General features: G+C 30.0%; 1 protein-coding gene across 1 annotated transcript; it reads left to right on the forward strand.

Annotated features, from left to right (window-relative positions):
* The first annotated feature begins 445 nt into the window (after nucleotides 1-445).
* LOC129985099 (uncharacterized) lies at nucleotides 446-1,069 on the forward strand. Its single transcript, XM_056095011.1, has one exon. The coding sequence runs from the start codon at nucleotides 446-448 to the stop codon at nucleotides 1,067-1,069; it is 624 nt and encodes a 207-aa protein (XP_055950986.1).
* The last annotated feature ends 21,345 nt before the right edge of the window (nucleotides 1,070-22,414 follow it).

Here is a 22,414-nt window from a genome sequence, read left to right on the forward strand (position 1 = left end):
CTACCTGGTCACAGCAGAAAGGCTGCGCGCAAGGATCTTGTTCTGGACCAGTTTTTTGGAATCTTGTCGCAAACGAAATTCTTTCTGAAAAATGGCCACCTAACATTCACCTCCAGGCATTTGCAGACGACTTTGTTTTTGTAGTAGCCGAATCAACTAGAGCAAAATTGAAATCAGCCGCCCAGGATGCTCTCTCAATCTTCAAATGCTGGACCGACAAGCATCACCTTCAAATCTTCATAGAAAAATCATGCAATATCTTGATAAGCAAATTAGTCAACGGACCAACAATTAAATGGAATAACGTAACAATAAAAAGGCAACAATCTTTAAAATATCTCGGTGTTACCATCGACAATAAGCTTAACTGGATTCCTCACCTCCTTAACACCAAAACGAAGGCGACTCTCTTATACCAAAATCTCAGCAGAATTGCTGGCTCCCCATGGGTCTGAAAAAAGAATTCAGGCGTCATCTCTACTTCACCGTTGCTGAGAGAATGATCCTACATGGAGCATCAGCTTGGGCCTATCCTCTCTCATCTCGACAACAAAGAATCCTAATCTCAATACAGAGAAAATTCCTCCTGAGTATTTCCGGAGCATTCCGAACAACATCCACGGCAGCACTACAAGTTATCAAAGGAATTCTTCCACTTCACATCAAAACGCAAGCAGAAGCAACCTATGTAAGAGTAAGTCGTCTTCAATTACCTAGCCATTTTCAGAATATATCATTCCCTCCTGAGAACTTCGAGATGAAATGCTCTCACACAAAAATCTTCCCCTCAGACTTTCTTCTTGAGGACAGAATTTCCCTCAAACAAAAATTCCAACCTACAAACAAGACGGATATTTTTACAGATGGGTCCAAAATCGAGGGAAAAACCGGCTTTGCCTACTGCGTATTCCAAAACGAACAAATTACTCATCAGTGGCTCGGCAAACTGAATGAAAAGAACTCTGTCTTTCAGGCAGAGCTGCTGGTCATTAAAGAAGCATGTAAATGGGCTAGCAAATTCGATCATAAAGCTAAAATATGGAGCTGGATCGCTTTTAAGCTGGAGTGATAGCGAGTCCGGCTTAAAAGCGATCAGTTCATTCTCCACCTCAAGCCCAATTGTTCAGGAAATTCAAGCCATTCTGCTCCCCCAACCTTCTATTAAGTTAGGATGGGTTAAAGCACATGTGGGACAAAACGGAAACGAGGTTGCAGATTCCCTAGCCAAACAGGCCATTTCTGCAGGTACGCCCTTTCAATACCCAGCTCCTAAAAGCCATCTGAAAAGTATTCTAAATGAATTGAGCCTACAGCGATGGCAAGAAGAATGGGACAATGGCTCAACTGGCAGAAACATCCATCAAATCATCTCGAGAGTGACCTTTAACCCATAATCTTGGAATAGGCTTGACATTATCTTTGCAACTGGCCATGGCCTTTTCCCTTCATATTTCAAGAGATTCTATATTAAATGATCTGATCAATGTGGCTGCGGCGAAGTAGGCAATCTCCTTCATTATGCCACTAGCTGCCCTCTCACCATATCTTTTCATCTCAAAAAACCCTCCCACGACCTAGAAAATATCTGGTGGACCAACGTTATGAGAAACAAGATGTCCAAGGTTAAAATTAGAAATCTTGTGCGGTTCCTACAAGAGAACGAGGAATTGATTTCTCCAGACCCAAGCCCAGTATAAATTTTCGTTTCATTTCCCAACCAAGCTCTTCTCCGGAATATATTAACTTCAATAGATTTCATCTATTCATACACCCTACCGAACACCTCCTTCATAATTATAATATTGTATATAGTTACTTTTTAAGTGTATTGATGATATTTTATGTCTTTTTATGTCTATTTTTTTATCTTAATAAATACTTCCACGTATATCCTTTCAACCGACAGGGAATCCTAGAGATTCCAAGTTCGGGGATATTCTGTGGTGAAAGAAAGTCATTGTGACGTACTATCGGTGTCATCTGGTGGCTTCCTGCAATTTGCATATGATTTTTGAAGATGTGTATAGTCATTTTACGGATGATATATGTACAGGGTGGTCAAAAAAAAACTTCCCCTATATATGAAACCCTAGCGGCCTATCCGCTCAACCAATCGAACCAAAATTTCAGACATGGTTGTTTGAAGGTATGCGCTGGAGATTGTAATGATTCTAAACAACACAGAGCTCACGGTTACGGTTACAGTGAGAGAATTTCGATATTTTCGAATGGCAACACCCACTTTTTCCTTGTGCAAATTGATCAGCGTATTGAAAAACCACAAATGGCGTTGAAACGACGAAATTGTTACGAAAATTAGAGGCGTAAATCATTTACAAAGAAGAGCATTATAAAGGACTAATGACAACACAGAGAAGAAGAGCTTTGACGCACTTTGCATAATTCACAGGGTTAAACATTAGCAACGAAATGTAATTAGTGACATTGTATGGATGCAAGATGGGGCTCCTCCACACGTCACCCTATGTGTTCGATCAGTGCTGCAACAACACTTTGGTTATAGAGTCATCTCTCATAACTTTGCGGTTTCGTGGCCACCGCGATTCCCCGACCACACTTCTATGGATTTCTGCTTCTGGGGTTATCTGAAATCTTAGGTGTACACGCCTGGTCTACGAGATGTGTCAGAATTGCAAGATGTCATAACACGTGTGAAGTTATGCAGATTCCTTCTTTCATGTTACGTTCGACATTGTTGTCCACAATCTTCCGAATGCAATGCGTTGTCGCCTGCGAAGGCGAACACGTTGAAAACCTGTAATTATAACTTTCCACTCCAATAAAAGATTTTTTTTTCTTTCCTCTCTATATTGTCATTAGTCCTTTATAATGCTCTTCTTTGTAAATGCTTTATGCCGGCAATTTTCGTCACACGTTAATCGTTCCAACGTCATTTGTGGTTTTTCAATACGCTGATCAATTTGCTCAAGGAAAAAGTGGGTGTTGCCATTCGAAAATTTCGAAATTCTCTCACTGTAACCGTAACCGTGAGCTCTGCGTTGTTTAGAATCATCACAATCTCCAGCGCATTCCTTCAAACAACCATGTCTGAAATTTTGGTTCGATTGGTTGAGTGGATAGGCCGCTAGGGTTTCATATATAGGGGAAGTTTTTTTTGACCACCCTGTATTTTAAAATTCAATTTCCGGGTGACTCTGAATTATCCTTAATTTAAGGACATGAGTGCATATGTGTGTGTGTGTAAAATTTGAAAAAATTTGCATATTTACTTATTTAATAAAATATATTATTACAATGATTTTTTCGTATGATGTCTTTTGTTGTTATCTCCCTAAAAATTAAAGTTATGTCACCCAGACTTCAATTTCAGGGATCAAGAATTCTTCTTTTCATCCTATGAAATTTTCCGGTACGAGCAGGAGGCAGAAAGATGCTACATTTGATCGTTACTCGAAGTATTTACTCAGAAGATTTGAAGATTGGAGGAGGTACCTTCATATTTCGTATGAGTAATGATGGAATCCTAAAACCTTTCTATAATAACATATCATTGTGTTATAAAATATGACAATTTAATAATGCGTTTTTTTAATCATTCTTTCAAGAAATAATATTAATTTAGATGGACTGAGACAGCGATACACAGTCAAATCTCACATAACGAGTCATTCACAATACGAGCAAAAAATGTAAAAAAGTGACTCGTTTAATGAGCGATGATTCGCAGAACAAGTGTCGAGGGTATATCATAACGTCACACGCTACTGAATTGGCCCGTATCAGTCTGCGTTTAATGCTTGTTTAAAGAAAACCCTTATATCTACATGGAAGAAGTTTTCACCGTACAACGCCGTCGAACGAAATTCGGAATAGCTTGAGCAAGTACCTGTGAGACCTTAATCTACGAGATTGTGCATTTGGCCAAGATTATTTGAGTGGAGATGGAAAGCATTGATATTCACGAAAGAACACAGCCTGAAACCTAAAATCTTACAGTTTCATTCTGTGAGACAAGCAAAAAACTGCGGAAGGGATTTTTTCTCGAGACGAGGAAATAACAGATTCAACAGAGCAACAAACTTCTAATGATGATAAAAAGAAAATGGAGAATTATTGCAGCGTACGTTGAAACGCATCACTCTAATAAGGCAATAGATATGCGCTCTACAGATTAATTTAGCAATAATGCTGTGTCTGGTTTTCGACAGATTTTGAAAAGTGGCCAGAGATAAATGTCTTTAGACAAGTTTCCCGTAAAAAAAGCTCGCATTGTGAATAATAAGTTACATTATATATATAAATTTGATTCAGAATTTTTTTAATCGGAATGTAACGCATTGTCCTCTTTTACATGAATTCCTATGGAAAAAAATTATTTCTCTTAACGAGAGTGTTTCGTAAGTAACTTAAAATCAAAAAGCACATTATGTTCGTTAAAAGAGGTTCCATTATATTTTTAAAAAAATCATTTGTAAAAATTTATTTCTATATAATGAAGGAGTGCGCTAAATTTTGAATGATTAATTAGATAAAAGATGGGAATTTTATTTACAAAGCCATAGCAATCACTAAAATATGGCATTCTACAATTCCTTTTCTAAAGTGCCTTTCAAAGTTTGAGATAATTTTTAAAGCATAAAATATGAAGATGTAGCATTCCACATATTCTGCTTCATTGAGATTTATACATATCGAAGAATCCCTTAATGAGTTTAATGCGAGAACTGCTCCAGATAATGTCTCCATAATTTCCACTCATTATTTCATATCATTTTTATCAGCTCGTTAAACAACAGCTTCTGCTCCCCCTTTTTAATGCACCTTCCGAAGGAACTTTAATAGCAACTCTCCGGGTGGCACGGAAAAATGATGAGCCTATTAACTGGAGGCACTTTTAACAATCAAATGTAAAATAGGATCGACGCGTTTTTTTTTTTTTTTTCCCCTTGCTTGGGTTTTTTTTTTTTTTTTTCGTTGGATCGAATATCCTTTGATGATGGGTTCACACATTTCCTCTTCAATAATTAATGAGTTCAATGTGTATTAGATCTATACAGCATAGTGAAATACCAAGTAATTAATCGGAGCTACCTTCCAAGGATTTAAAATTTTACAGCTTAAACACACGATAAATGCTTATTTTGTATGGTCAAGATGTGGTTAGAAAGTTACAAAATTTAATTATTAATTAATTTTTTGTGAGAATATTTTTATTTAAGAATTCAATAAGTACATTATCGGAGAATTTAACTTCTTCAGATAAGAAATTGGGCTTTTCTATTATAATAAAGAGTCAGATAAAAAAAATGAAACAAATGAGATTTTCAAATGTCCTTTTCTTATGGAAGTTTGATTATCTATTTTCCTACATTTCCTAAATGCTTGATAATTTTTAAAACCACAAAATTAGCATTTTAGTAAACGGAAGTTTAAAAAAAAAGTAAAAGTATCTGGTTTCTTCATAAAAATCTCTTGATTTATAATCTGAATTTGTGAAATGAATATATAAATATATTTTGCGTCTTTCTTTTCTTTCATACGAAATTTAACTTCCTACGAATATGATGAAACATCACCGTTTATATTATTTTTATGAAATGCCTCAATTTGACTGTTGTTAGAAATTTTCTGTCCAACTTTTATATCTCCCTGGCCACTGAAATAAATTCAGTTTTAATATGAAGTAATCGTGTCTAGTGGCGAAATTAGCAATTAATACTGATTAATCAAATCTTGATGAATTGATATTTACTGCATACAGAGAAAATAAGGCAACATTCAGTTTTACTGACAAAACAAATTTATAACTTACTAACACTTACTGGTAAATTCACTTATTTCAAAAATTAAATAAAATTAAGAAAATTTAAATTAAGAAGAAACGTCAATATGTATAATTTTATATAAATCTAGTGTTTTATATAAAATATAAAACACTAGAATATTTAATATAGAACACTTAACGAGAGTTAAAAAATATATTTTTGAAATCAACAATTAAAAGATTTTTGACCTGCCTATATTTTGAAAAAATTTCAGTTTAAACATTTGTATTGAACATTTATAAAAAAAAGTATTGTATTAAAAACAGTCATCAAAGTTATGCAATTCGTAGCAGCTAAAGTAAACATTTAAATAAAGCGTCAATTTATAACAATTTTTGCATACAATCAAAATCTTTTATAGTTTCCGGAGGCGGGCAGAAGGTTCTGGAGCACTCAGGCATATCTTGGTTCCTAACTGGCTGTATCACCAAAATTCTGGAGGATTCCAGTATTATCTATTTTGTCATCAAAGTCGTAGCCAAGTTTGTCACCAAACCCTGGGATCTCTGTCTGGGGATCACCCCAACAGAGCTGATCGTAAAACGGTGTTTCCAGTAATTGAACTAACCGTATTGGGAAGCAGTATTACAGATTTATAACAATATGAATGTGTGCATGCGCGTGAGTGTATTGGAAATCTACAGGCCAAACCTCGACACTCACAGCTACCAAATTTGACACATGTATCCAAAGGAGGTTAGGAATGTATATCTTGGATGATTTTTTTTTTTTTAGATTTCAAACAGAATTTTAATAAATTAAAAATTAAGCTGAATTTTGGTGTTTTCCTGCGAAATCTATCTGCGATAAAACATTATCGCAAAAACAAAAAAAAAAAAAATTATAACGTTTTGAAATTTAAAAAATTCATCTTATTAATAATATAAATTTAATAATCCTGCGATTTTTGCCTAAATTTCCGCAATTAAAAAAATTTCTACAATAGATTACATTTTTGCCTTGAAGTTTAAACATTTTTCTTTGTTTCATAAACTATCTGATTGTGTTTTTTTTTCATTGCTAAAAGCTAAACAATGAGGTTTCTCTTTAATATCTTTGTAATTTACAAAACATATAAAAAATTAAGTTACAATATAGCAAAATTTCGAAAATAGATGAACTGAATATTTACAAATTTACTAGCGACATGATGTCATGGGATCGATCTCCATTTAAAATGTTCATGTGCATAATAAATAGAGCACATTTAAGAGACAGTTAAAATAAAATGGCTTTAATAACAAATAATTTAACGGAATCGGGGGCATGAGGTTATATCTATATGATTTTAAAAAAAATGAAATAAAACCAATAGTCCTAGCGAACCAGTTACAAATGACCTATAAATAAAAAGGCAGTTGAATCTAAATATAGAGATAAATGGTAACCAGTCATAAATGTACAATTCGTTAAAAAAAAGCGAGAATTTAATCTTTTTTATTCGTTTAAATTAATTTCTATCCCTTAATTATGTCTCATACAAAATTTCATAACTTTAGGAGCAACAGTTTAGTCTGCTAATAACATTAAAATAGGATTATTTCATATGAACATCTTGTGCCAAATTTTATCTGCTCGATGTCAAACTGTTTACTATTGATAGAGTTAGAGAGAGAGAAGAAAGCTCATATTCCTAAATATGTCGATGAGGATCACTTTCCTTTAGCAGGCTCTATCGGGAAAAATGCTATTGCTCTCTTTGCTTTCTACATAAAAAAAAACCTTTATAGATTCATCCCGGTGTAACTAACTGAATGCAATTTTTATTTTATTTTAAAATTTATGACGTTTGGGAGCATCATCAATGGTCCTATGCCTCAGGAATTAAAATATTTCCTAGATCAAAGAAACTCAACGAGTTTCGCCAATTTATCAGCATATGTGGGATCTATTATTAAAGCTATGAGTAGAGCTTTATTCGTAGATTAAACAACACATTCGATGAGCTGAAAAATTATATTTTATATTTTTCAGTATGTTTCATTAATCTCAACATTGATTTAGACATGCTAATGTAATACGTAGCGCAATTTTAATGTTGGAATCTGTCTCGCATTTTAAATGAATAAGTAATAAAAGCTGCTGTGCTATATAAAGCGCAATTTCCCAGATTATGTGAACAGTCGCGTTTGTCATGCAGTTGTGGCATCATGTGACTAAACTCAATTCGGAAGATTTATGTATACAATAAACAGAACAGGAATAATATCACTATAATCATACGGATTATTGTGTGTTAAGTATGTCTACTGTATGACAACGATTAATCGCCAAACATGTCATGCTTATTGCAATACATGATTAATGGCCAAAGGTATCACACTAGTGTATTTAGTATATTCGCCAATGACATGCGAATATGTCTAAAATTCTCCACTACCATTCGAAATATCCGAAAATTTGCCAGTGATATGCTGTTTGCCCACAAACACCATCACATGACTTTTATATCGTAATTTTTAAATACTTATTTTGAAAAAAATCACGACCATTAATTTATGCAAAAGTAATTTGGTTGAAATGAAAAGCAATCATTATTTCTAATAAACATTTGGTGGTGAAAGGAAACTAATTCTGCATTTAATAAACACAGAAATTAGACCAGCGAAAGACGATTAAACATTTTTTTACTGAACACCCACCTTAAAGCCAATAAATGATGTAAAATAAGAAATGCTTAATTAGTGCCACAAAAAATGTAAGAAAAGAAAAAAAAATTTCTCACATTTTTTATAAATGATTGACTTTAAATTTCAATTATTGCTTCAATACGATGTAAAATTATGAAATGTTACTTTTTAAGCGAATTTTCATTCGCGGAAATAATTCTTATAATAATTAAAGCTGTTTATTGAAACTTTTTGGAACATGTCTCTTTTAATATATGTTTATTTATGTGGGTGCTCATTTTTAAGGATTCCATAAAATATTCCAGAAACAAATAAAGCAAATATATTTTGGAAAAAATATATTTACAATAATTTCATAAATCCTTACCTTTAGACTAGGATGAGAGTATTTTAACCACAATTAAACTAAGATAAACTATTTCTTGGGAAAATATTATTACAAACAAATATATTTGTTTTTTAACGTACTTAATATTTTTATCGATAATTCGGATTACAGAAAAAAGTCATAAATTTTTACGCAAAAGGGTGTCATTTTGGTAATATACATCAACATCCGAAATGACACTGTCTCGCTTTTCTTAAATAGGAAGGAAAATGATAATGTATACCTCATTTTGGAACACTCATCGAAGTTTCTGATTATTAATTAAATCTTCCTTTTCTACATCTTGGTAATGCAGAAGGCAAGTAGGTGGATAAGTAAGAGAAAATAATGGAATTAAAGAACCGATTGGGAAGCGAGTTTATTTCTCTTCTTCAGACGGTAATGAATTAATCAGCCACATTCTTTCGCTGTCTTGCAAGTGCCAGGTAATTTAAATAATTCTCAAGTATGACGCTTCTTAAATTGGGACGAAGTTTATGAAGAAACATACATCAATTAAAGAAGACAGGAATTCCTTAACACGGTTAGCAATAACGCATGGAACAATAATCAGACACTCGCGCAAATATATCTTCGCCATGGACTAATCTCGAACATTATCTCATTATTAAATAAATTATTACTAAAATTGTGACAAATGAGTAAAGTATAAAAAATATTTTTTTTTTATTTAGATCACAAAGATATTATGGAAATGGATTTATGGATATTATGGAAATTTATACGAATTGAAAAATAACTGCTGAATCCTCTTCAGGCAATTGTACCACTGATGGAAAATTCGTATCGTATAAAGAGATATTTTGTAGTAAATTTAAAATCAATTATCCAATGTCTGTTTTGTTATTGAAATAATATATTCTAGAAAATGTGTATCAGAAAATGTGTATGTGTAGAAATGTATTCTAAATTAGTACGCATAGAATTTTTCAGATGTAAGAAAAATTTGTTATCTTTAATTCGTATTGAAATATAGATATTACTATTTTTGTGATTACAAATGAAAAAAAGTTTTAAAACATTCATTTCTTACTTGGTTTTGGTTTCATTGGTTTTCTGGAGGGTAATATATTTTTTGAAGTGTACTTTTAAAACAATTTTTGTTCTATGGTTCTACGTAGGGAATTTCAGTGCTTAATTAACGAGCTATCAAACATAAAGAATTGCTTAAATTTCACCGCGTCTTCATTTTATTAACACTTCAGTAGGTAATAACTTTTGATTTTAAGTGATGAAGTCATTTCAACTCTTTTTTCCCATGTTTTTGTTGATATGATTAGTTACTCAAAAAAAGCTTTGCAACCATAACCGTCGTTGATGAAAACGAAACTTTCGCTAGTTTTTCCATTCTGGAATCATTCTGAAAAAAAAAGATTTACGAAGAAATTTTGATAAATAAAATTTCAAATAATGTATTGTTTCTATTTAATTTTTATCTGCAAATTTCTGAATTCATCTTGTTCTGGATTATTACAATAGGTTTTCCCTTTCAGTTTGTTGTGACATTTCTTACATTAATTTCGAATTATTGTGTGATGAAATTAGTGAATAAATGAAAGTTTTATCAACATCAGTTGTTTCATTTCCCATATGATTCGTTTTATCATATTAATCACATCAAAAATGCAAATTTACTTTTCATTTACATTATGTCTGGAATGTTTCACGTGCTTGCAATATTTTTTATTTACCCTGTCAGCTGTCATTCTTTCACAATGTATTGGCTTGATCAAGTTTGAAGTTTCGCCTCTACTGTCGACACCATGTCAGAACATTCCAGTAGTAAAAGATCTAAATAGAATGATGTCGCAGTTACCAAAAAACTTCTGAGTGCTCACGGTATGATAACGAAATCGAGCGACCTGCTTCCGAGCAAGAGGCTTGACTTTCAGAGGGAGATTTCCGTTTTCTACTGCATGACCAGACAGGTTTTGACGCATTGGCTCACGTTTTGCAATTTGCAGCGTTCATTTCTCTTTGGAACCTTCCATACTTCTCCTGGAGATATGTTGGTGTAATGTTCTGAAATGATTAAATGATTCATTGTTAATCGTTTTCGTTTCAAAAAATCAAAAGTTTCCGTTTTCAGGGATATAATTTATTTCATTGCTGTTGTTCGATGTTAATGATTCTTTTAGTTCAATATCTTTTTATCTGCTGCATTCTTCTTTTAGTTTTTCTCTTTTAGAATCTGAATTGAGAATCCAAAAGTCAATTTGTTGGGATTTCTTTGTTTCTTGGTTCATTCAGTTGATAACATTTTTTGTTATGGTCTTATTGGTGATCATTTCTTTTCTACTAAATAAAGGATAAGATAGGGAAAGAAAAACATTCATTGTCGGTAAAAACATAAATTTTGAAAAATGTTAATTAGTTCTGCGAAGCGTATGCTACACTTGTAAATGAATTGCAGCAGCTCTCTGTATCTACCTGAATTTGATAGCTCGTTACAAAGCAGGTATTACATCTAGTGCTTTAAAATGAAATTCCGAAAGAAATTCGGTCCAAATTCCAAGAGAAGAAAGAAATGAAAATATACAACATACTCATTATATAAGAAACTAGAAGAAATAATGAGAAATTGACTAATAATTTTTAAAACAATAAGCATTACTATTCAAGTGTGGTCTTAAGAAAAAATAACTTCTGAGGTGGCCAATATTCTTGGAATTGAAATGATTGGATGAGTCGATTCAGGAACCGATATTAAAATAAACGCAAAACTATTAACAAAAATATCGAATGGTATTAACGATGAAATGTATCTACTGAAGATTACAAAAGCTCACCAGAAATAGAAACAAAGACATTTTTCAACTGAAATGCAACTTCATTATTTTTTTCTGCATTGCTCATAAAAAAACTGCATCGTGTTTTACAATTTTTTTTTATTTTATTTACATGTCAGTTCCAGAATATACCTTTTCTTTATAATTTAAATTAATCACTCATATATGGATAAAGGAAATTTAATTAATCGCAGTTTTGAACTATTTACAAAACCGCATTTACAAAATAAATTATAACAATTATTAAAAATGTTTGGAATTATTTAAACTTTTGAAAGTATTTTAAAAGAATATCAAAAATAATATTAGTAAATGTTCCGAAATTAATTTCCCAGACGTGGAAAGTATCCACTCATTTACGGTGCAGTGAGAAAATGATTATACATTTTTGCACATCTAATTATTTTAAGGAAAGATCAGCAATCTGTAAAAATGAATGCTCTCTGCAAACAGTTTGTCATTGCTTATTTGTAAAATTAAATTTTAGAAGTAAGTTCAACAAAATTTCAAAAGATACTTTAAAAATACACTTTAAATGGAAATCTGTTCCATATTACTCGAATTTGACGGCAAACAGGTGTGTTGGGGAAGTTGGTTATCGCTTCAGAGGACTATCGCTATTCTTCAGCTTTCAGAGGACTAGGTACCCCCCAAAAAATTTTTCGTTATTCACACCAAATTTTTCAAATTTTATAGTAGGTAGATGTTAATTGTGCAGAAATTTAAATTTCTAAAATATTTTTCTGATTCAAAAGTTAAAAATGTAAATACTTTATATTTTTAATATTAAGCTTTTTAAAAAAAATGATCCTTCTCGTACAATTTTCAATATTTTTTCCCAAAATTTTTTAAAAGAACCTCACAATGTATTGAATAGAATTAGGGGTCACATTTTTTGATATCTATATTAGTTTCTAAAAAAAAGGTGCCCAAAATTTTGAGAAATTTTTTGATAAATATAAAAATTTTTTCACTTTGAACATTTTTAGAAAAAACTCCAATCAAAAGTTTAGAAATCCATCTCTAATTCTATTAAGCATGCATTTGAGAGTGATCAGAAAAAAATTTCATGCAATTACAATAAAATGTGATTGACTTTTAACATTTCGTAGCAGACAGAATTGTGGGAAAAAAGCAAACTGAGATAAACAGTTTTAAAGTTTTCAACACAGTAAAATTGTAATAAAAATAGCTCATATGAAACTGGTTTTTTTCCTCAGAACAAAGTGAGGCATTTTTGTGAGCCCTAAGATATCAATTTTATTAATATATACTATTATAAGATTTATTAATTAATAATATGACTGTTATCATATTATTAATTAGTTAATAATTATTAGAAAAAAATTTCGACAGAATATTTATTAAATGATTTGCAATTCTGTTTATCAAATATCTATTAATACACAGCAAAAATTCTAAACCATTTGATTGAAATTCAAATGAAATGAGTTGTTTTGAAGATGATTATAATAACCAGTGAGAAATTTAATAGTAAAGAAAAGCAAAAGAGTAAAACTATAAACCAACAAAGATTTAACCGTTGCAATCTCAAACAACTGTCCTGCTTTTTATTTCATGGAAAAAATGAAACGGTTTGGCTACTTGCACATGAAATATGTTTGATGTAAGCAATGGAAATGGCCGTGGCATTTGATGTCGCATTAAAGAAAATAATTCTATATTTCACTAAATACTTATCCGATTGTTTTGAAATTTTCAGAGGCTCAAGGATGATTTTTCAAGGAAGTTAGAAAATCGAAATTTTCGTCGATTATAACGAAATTCCCAGTGTGCCGAGTCTCCTTCAACAACGGAAGAAATAACTCGATCAGGCAGTGGATGAAACAATGAGGACGGTTGAACTTCAGGGAAACAGTGTACTATTGTCGGAAATCGGGGGAAAAAAATATTTTGTAGAAAGTGTCAAAATTTACCAAACATTCTTATGACTATTAAATTGGTATCATGAAAAAGATACTTTTTTTAAATTTTGAATCTAAATAAGATTTATTTTTGTACTATAATATTTTCGAAAGTTATTGAGGAAAAGCGCCAAAATTCAGCTTAGTTTTCAATCAAACAAAATTTTTATAAAAATCGCTCCAAGCGATCCATTTTCACGCTCTAAGTTATACAAATTCCTGATTGAGTGGTGGTATGTCAAATGATCAGACTTGTAGCGCATCAATACGTACACACACATTCATCTTTACAATTAGTAATGAAACTGACATTCTCTTGTTAAATTATCTGTGAAATATTGCTCATAAAAATTATTTCAGTAAAAAAAAAGATTCCTGATTTTTCTAAAAACATTCAGTATTCTTCTACTTTTTTATGCAGTATATTTGCAAATTTATGTGTTTTATATTTGATATGGAAACAACTTCGTCTTCCTAAGATCATTTTTTTGACTAAAGTTGCAGACAAAGAACAGAACTATCGATTATTAGGGAAAAAATATTGATTAGACTGCAATTTTTCAGATCACATTTTGTTGTTCTTGTTGTTAGTAAAGTTTGTTTGATGTTATTATTTTAAAAATAGCAAAGAAGACGAAAGAAAAGTCTCAACCATTTTTTATTTAAAATAGCGCTAAATTTCAAAGAAAAAAATAGAAATTCTTTTTCTGGTTCAGAATAGAATTATGTGAAAATTTCTCAAATATTTTGATAATAGTTGTATAAATTTAATTCAAAATTTTGTTTACTTTATCATTGTAAGCTATCTCATCATTAGTCTTTATCTATCACACGTTCATTTTTTTAGGACTATAAACCTTGGAGAAAAACTGGACACTAACTGGCATATTTTCATTAAAATGGTGGATGGAAAAGTCTAAAATCATGCGTTTTAATAAAATAGTGATATTCAGATTTTCATAAATCTGTCACCTTTTGTGATTTATTGAGTTGATTGGAATGCAACTCTTTTTTATTTAAAATATCAGTGTCTCAAGAATATTTTGCTAAATAGAATTTACAGGACAGAGAATCTATGTAAAAATTTAAATTTCGTTAATCATCAGGTTATTTGTTGAACCAAATTACATAAAATATAATTATTTACTTCATTTGGACCATTTCGTTAATAGTTGTATGTCTATTACTAAGATTTAAAAATGAGCTGTTGGTCCCTGATTGAAGTGGATATCCTATATATATAATCATGTTTGCCTAAAATAAAATGGATCTATTGAATTAACAATTCAGATATTGTAAAAGATCATATGAAAGGTTTCTTGCACTTATTTTTAAAAAAAAATCCTATTTCGTATTTATTTCATTTCATACAAACACATGCTGAAAATGACATGTTTTTAGGTTTAATATGCATTAATATAGTTAAATAATTTTTTTTATAGTTTAGCTTTTGTCAAAGTGATGGCAACACGTTGATAAAAGCTCATTTTTTTCTGATGTAACGTTCTTGTGTAGGTTAAATTTTATTTTTACTTTGTGAGCAAGAAAATAGTGGAAAAATATTTTAAATGTATATGGTTGACAAATATACGTCTAAAATATATTTTAATTTAATAAAAATGGAAGTTTAGCTTATAATTTAAAAATTAGTATCAATGAAAAGATAATTTTTTTAACTTTAATATGATGCAAAAATCATTTTGGTGCTGTAAAAATCTCAGAAGTTATCTGGATTTCATTATCTGGAAGTTCATTTTTAATTAACAAAATTAAAATTCTAAAAACTCAACCTTTTCTAATTAAAATTCCCCAAACTCGCCCCGAGTTGCACATTCCAACTCTCCAAAGTATGTCTGTGCCCAATTTCACGGTTCTGGATCAAACGATCTGGCCTTTAGAGCGACACATTATTATAATGATGTGATGTGAAAGTAAGAAGAGTGAAAGATCGTTATTCGATAATGGCAAAATAATAATCTCAAAATAGTCGACATGAAACCTTCAACTAATTTAAACACTGCAAATTTTGGCATCTGAATAAATGAATGATGTTCAGGTAAATGGTAAATAATCATATGAAAATATCAAATAAATTAAAATTTTAGATGCAAAAAAATCTAACATGCTTATATTTCACTTTATTCTACAATATTTCATACCTAACAAGACCATTTTTTCACTGCTCTAAAAAATAATGTCAGCGTAATGAATTTTTTACTGTATCTCAAAATTCTTCCAAAAAGTTTATTTAAATAAAATATTCCATTTTTTATAACGAAAACTTTAAAGTTTCATGCAAATTTTTTAAAATATAAAATATTAAAAAAATGTTTTAAAAATAAAAAATAATAAATAAATTTTTAAGAATTATTGATAGATTTGTTTAATTTATCAAGAAACGATTTAAATATTTCATTCATAGGTCAAAGTTCTCAGTAAATCAATGAGCAGAAATGTACTAAATGAAGGTAGTCGGTCGCTCACATTCAAAAAAGCTGGGCAGCTTAGAAACCTGAATTTTAAAATGTTTTAAGAGACTTATTTAAATTTATTTTCATTTTGCAGAGCCATAAGCAATTGATAAAATTTTTTCGAATGAAATTTTTTTAATATTCTCCATTAAAAGACTCTCGTTACAGCTTTCATAAAAATGTGTCGCTCTCTAAATTTTTATGAAAACGATTTTTTTTTTTTTTAGATTTTTAATTGGAAACTTATGAAGAGACATTATGTTAATTCTCCATTAAAAGAAGCCATTTTGCCTTTTTTAAAGTAATCGCAAAAGTTGGTAGGATACTTTCGGGGAAATGACTTTCCTTACTTTTTAATTAGTGCAAAATTAATTTTTCGGAATAATCTAAAAAGAAAAAGAAATATTTTCCTTACGTTACTTGCGTTTGGATACTCAAGCAGCTGTAAATGTTTGTTCAAAAACTTCAAAAGTAAAAAAATGGTGGCTAAATAGTTGTTTTTTTTTCAACATTTTAAAAGAAAATTCAAATATTTTTGAGTTTCAGAGAAATAATGTTTTCCAAAACATTATTTTTTCATTCACTTTTCTTTATATATATATATATATATATATATATATATATATATATATATATATATATATATATATATATATATATATATATATATATATATATATATATATATATATATATATATATATATATATATATATATATATATATATATATATATATATATATATATATATATATATATATATATATATATATATATATATATATATATATATATATATATATTCGATTCTTTTCTTTTTCTTTCGAACTTATACAAAACGGTCATAAAAAAGGATTCTTGTTGTAACTGTTTTCAGATAATATTTCAAACATCCCTAAATTCTGTAATCGTTTAATTTATTAACAAAAAGTGAGTTAAAAAAATGTTCATTATTTTGAAATGTTAATTTTCTGTGAAATATTGTTGAATGTTTAGTCAAATATGGAGTTCACTTCTTCAAATTATAAATAATATTCCTATGAACTTTAATGACATTCTAATTATACTATTTCGGGAACTTATTTTTTAAAGAAAAAATGCAAGTATTAAACTTGATCGATCTCATATCGTATTACGATCGATAGACAGTTTTCTCTCAAAAAATGCATTTCGCATAAAATATATTAACAATACAATTTATCGCAAGTTTCTTATTTTATTAGTCCATGTTTTCCCTCATTACTCAAGAGATGAATGAAAGATACAATGTATTTATTAAAAATTCTTTTTGATGCGTATTTTATTTTTCTTTCCACCTTTATACATAAAATGTTGCTTTATAGAAAACTGTTTTAGAATAAAAAGAAGCACAAATGTAGAATGTTTTATGAAAAGTTTTTATGAAAACTATTTTGCATTAGAATGTTCTTTTACTAGCTTCTAAGTTTTGTTGCTATTTCTTTTTTTCTATGCTTTCATTCTGTGTTTCAGAATCTCGCCGCATCATCCAAAGAAATTTCTCAACTCACTTTATTTTAAAATGATAATAAATAAAATGAGCATTCCTCTCATTGAATCCAAAATTTTCTATTGAATTATGCAGTCTTCATGAATGCTTGGAATAAGTAGAAAGAAATTACAAACGATAAAGTTTATATATATCAATAACAATAATACTAATAGTGTGTGTGTGCGTGAGTTATATGACTATCGAAATTTGCAGCTTAGCAATATCTTACTGAGGAATTGAATAAGAGATTTTCATAAAATATTTAATTCAAAATTTTAGATAGCCTTAATCCTGGGGAATCAGCTTGTCACCAAAGGCTGCTCATTCAATAATATATGGAGCATTTTATTTTGCATTTGCTGTCTTTTGGAAAAATTTTGCTTCCCGATTGTCATAATCAAACCATGGCTTATCATGTTATAACTTATTGGAATAATGAGATTTTTCCCCTTTTAGCGAATTTTGTAAAGAACTGAAAAGACAGTGGTTCAAAAATTGCATGTTCGAACAATATTAACGGCGATGTAAAACACAGTGCTTCCACAACTTTTGACAGATAATCAAAGATCTGGCTTTATTCTGGTGCAAGAGCATTCCTTCGCGATTTACCGGTTCTCAGCACTTCCGGTCAATAATCTGTTTCAAATTATCCACCTTGCTTCTAAACATGAACCTTTAAAGGTTACTTTGATTTATAAACCACGTTCACATGAAAGTACGACTAAAGGATTCCTCATATTATTTATTCGTTTGTACAAGATCAACTCCGAACAGTCATTACCTTTTCAATCCTCTTACAAAATATAATTTTCTAGACATGAGTATTAAACATTAGGGGATGATTAAACATTAGCTCACCCAAGTAATCATTTTTTTTTCATTTCATCATCATTCTTTATCATGCATTTATCATTATTATTAATTTCAAAAAAATTATTTTTATTCAGTTTTAGCAATAAGTTTCTCGTGAAAATGTGATCTATTTGAAGTTTTTTCTTATTTCGAAGTACATCCCAAAGTTGCCATTATTAAAGATAAGTAAAGACGAAAGCTCATAAATAGTTGAATTAGAGTCTTTCTGCTCAGTAAGTGTAATACATTGATTGCATGGGATCAGTACAGTGATTTGTCATCAACAACAACCAGATAATTGCAGGCGTAAAATATGAAATTCTATCCGTCTGAATCTCAAAAATATTTTATCGCTGCTTGTTCATTTCCAGCATTGTCCCCGTAAACACCATGTGAGGGTTTTTTATTGTTGTTGTTGTTTGTTTCTTTGTTTTTGCTTGTAAAGCATTCTTCCTTTTGTGATTGTTTAAAAAAACATCAAATATTACCAACATACTTTTAACTTTTATACGTAAGTACTGTAAACGTCAAAAAAATTTTGAAATCGAAATTTGAGCGAATCTCCACATTTTAGACAGATTTTACATTTAATGAATTGATCAGGAATTTATCTGAAAAAGGGTCTTACAATTTTTTTAATGTAAGCTATAATAGAAACGAAATTTAAAAAAAAAACATTTCGCTTTTTTATTATTTGTGTTCTAAATATAAACGGCAAGATTGTTCTTTTTCGGTTTCGATTTTTTTTTGTACTTTTTCTTGGACAGCTAGAAATTATAATATTTTACGTGTAATTTTTTAGTCCTCTATGTACTCCCAAAAAACTCCTTTCGTTATCGATTGAATAAAAATACACTGATGATAGAGTATTTTAATTTTAAAATAATTCATTTTAATGCATTTTTACGAATAAAAATTATTCACTTCATTACAGATTCTCTAATGTCATTCGTAAGATGATAAAAAGACACAATTAACCATCAAAACTCTCGACAAATGATCCAAAACAATGTAAAACTTTATAATTTTCATACATGTTTTATAAAAAGTATACACAATGTACACAATCTGTTTTCCACTCATATTTGTTCACTGCTTTGTTGTTGTTGTTGTTGTTATTTTTTACAGTTCTTGGAGTTAAAATTGTGAATTACCTTAGACAACCAATGTATCTCCTTTCTTAGATATATTTATCTAGGAGTAAAAAATCCAATACTCTTTGTATGTGCAATTTTCTTTGCTAGAAAGATTGGAAAACGGATTTTCTTACCTTACATTGCAAGTACAGTTCTCCAAAAGATAGAAAATCAGTGACTAATATATAAAAGTAATCGAAATTTTTTCTTCAGTGTTTATATATGTTTCTTCAATTCAAAGCAAAATCTAAAATCGTTATGCATGAATCCCAGTTATTTAACAAAACATAATAGTTATTTCGAAAAAACTTGTTTTTACGCATGCTAGATTGTTAAACAAAGGGGCAATTTTATTTCTGTCGTTATTCGGCATCATCTTAAAATTTGTTTACCTTTCGTTTATAACTCATCGGAGACATTTTGCATCCATTGAAAAAAACAGCTAAATTATTTCAAAAATTTACTTTGGCTTCATTGTAACGTTTATTTTTAAAAATGTAGTGATTAGTTGTATTAAATAAGGGGTTTCGTGTGGGAACCATTTGGTTCATCGTCAGTATTGTTTGTGTTTACATTGAATTAAATATCTTTGGCAAAATTTATTACTCATGATTCTCCCGAGAAAATATTTTAAGCAACAGATTCTGATAATAAATTAACACATGTTCTGTTCACTGAGTATATGAGCCTAATAAGGTCAAATCTAATGATATCCTAGCACTCGGAAACGAAATCACCCAGATTTTCTTCTCATTTTCGCAGTAATATACATTCACTTTCTTAGATTTTTTTTCTTATTTATAAACTATAAAGATATTAAACAGAATATTTTTCATACTTTTCAACAATAAAAGAATATAACATAATTGATATTCTGATGAAATAACGGAATAGATTTACAATTCAAAAGACCGGTGTAGTCTATTCTTTACAATTAAGCAAAAAAAATAAAAATTTTCAAAAAATCCCGGCTAAAATTCGGGATAAACCAACACTATTATTAAATTTATATCACAAAAAAAATAATTTTTTGAGTAAAAATCGCTTTAGTTCTTTTTTAATAGCTTAAAGAGTTATTCCAAAAAAAACCCGCCAAACTGTCGCTTTATTTTTAATTCTAATTAATATTTCAACAAAATCGCTCAAAGACTCACATCCCCACTCATCAAATCATATATTATGCTAAACTTGATAACTCTAGATTTAACAGTCTGCCCTTCAGAGAGCACATGAAAACACCCCGCATTCTCTTTTGTTATTAGTAAAGATGTTTAGGGTTGACATCACTATAGTATTAGTTTTCATTGAGAAAACAAAATGATATGAAGCAATAAAAAAAGTATCAGAAAATTAAACTCTAAAAAGCACAAGCGACCCATGAAAAGCAAAATTATTAGGTTTTTAAAAAGACCGAAAGTAATTTGCGCAATACATTATTTAAAGAAAATATATTATTTTTGATAATAAAATATTTAAAAAAAACATTTGTACAGTAGATGCCATTTATAATGATTACTGCATCCCAAATGCTTTAAAAATAATAAAACCTTTCAGAAATACAAAGATACCACAAGATATCTAATTCGTTTTAATTTAAAAAAATCAACATAACGTACAGAATTGAAAAAAATTCCTTCATACTCAATTTTTGAAGTTTCCTTTAAAATAAGCTTTTGAAATAAAATATTTTTTAATTATCAAGCTTTTATTAGAGAAACCGTTCGTATGAATAACTTTCATCAAATGATTCATCATGTTATTGGAAAGACCTTATCTCTATCAATATGAAAAGATCATAAAATGCCCGTTCGACGAAGCTACGGAGGCCACCCGAGTCACTCGGAAATCACTTTGAAATCCCTCTCCCATTCATTAAGTGTGATTTATCGAATACTCTTGGAACTTGCTTCGTTCGTATCCGAGTTACTCGCAGATCTGATGGCCAAGGATGATTTATAAAAACTCTCAAAGGATATCCGAGCATACATTTGCTTAATAGATTGCAACTAAGAGGAGACTTCCGTTATGTAATAACCCCTTTAAAAGAGGAATATTTCTTATCCTTGAATGGGGCGTTCAGATATTCTGTGGTAGCTTTATTAAAATGATGTTAGAAATGAGATGGTTGAAGTCTTCTGAAGAAGTAATGGTCCACTCACACCTCCGTTTTTTTCCGGATTCAGTATCACTCCTGTGTATCAGCGATGAGTTGAAAAAAAACCCGTAACTTCCTCTTGTCTTAGTCTAGGAAGTTGGTTATATTTTTTCTGAAAATTGCATTCCTTTCATGCTTAGTTTGCTCATCTTGAAACTAAAAATGCTCTTTGATCAGAGTCGTTAGCTCACTAAATAAAAGAACACCGCAGAGGGTTTATACAGAGGAAATAACAAAAAAATGGCTCTTTTATCCTATCACAGACCTAAGTCTATTTCATCAGACCATCGAAATCGACCACCATTAGTTGATCATTAGGACAGGCAGATTTTATATGTATTTAGATAGGGGACACCCGTTCTACACTATTTTGGTCAATACAACCATTGATCATTACATTACATTCATTATAAACGGAGGCTACTGTAAAGTCAATTTACAAATAATTAAAATATTTTGTATAAAAGGGAATTTTATATTTAAAGTTTTCCGTATTAATATGAATCAAATTGTGTTTTCTTAGTCATCAAAATTGAATACCATTAAAGGCATGTCTTTACTCACTCACAAGATATTTTCATACCCTCAATTGTTTTCAGCTCATGTACATTCTGTACATTCATACTTATGACTTCATCTTGCTGTACAAATACTTCAGGACCAGCAAAATTTTTAGTTCCTTCTTAAAAATTATTTTTTAGCATTATGGGCTTCATTTGTTTGCTTTTCAGGCTCGTCTTCTTTACAGTC

This window comes from Argiope bruennichi, chromosome 9, assembly GCF_947563725.1.
Source record: "Argiope bruennichi chromosome 9, qqArgBrue1.1, whole genome shotgun sequence".
Taxonomy (NCBI): Eukaryota; Metazoa; Arthropoda; class Arachnida; order Araneae; family Araneidae; genus Argiope; species Argiope bruennichi.

What these genes read in the sequence shown, in the direction of transcription:
- LOC129985099 (XM_056095011.1), top strand. Translation starts at nt 446, where the DNA reads ATGGGTCTGAAAAAAGAATTCAGGCGTCATCTCTACTTCACCGTTGCT.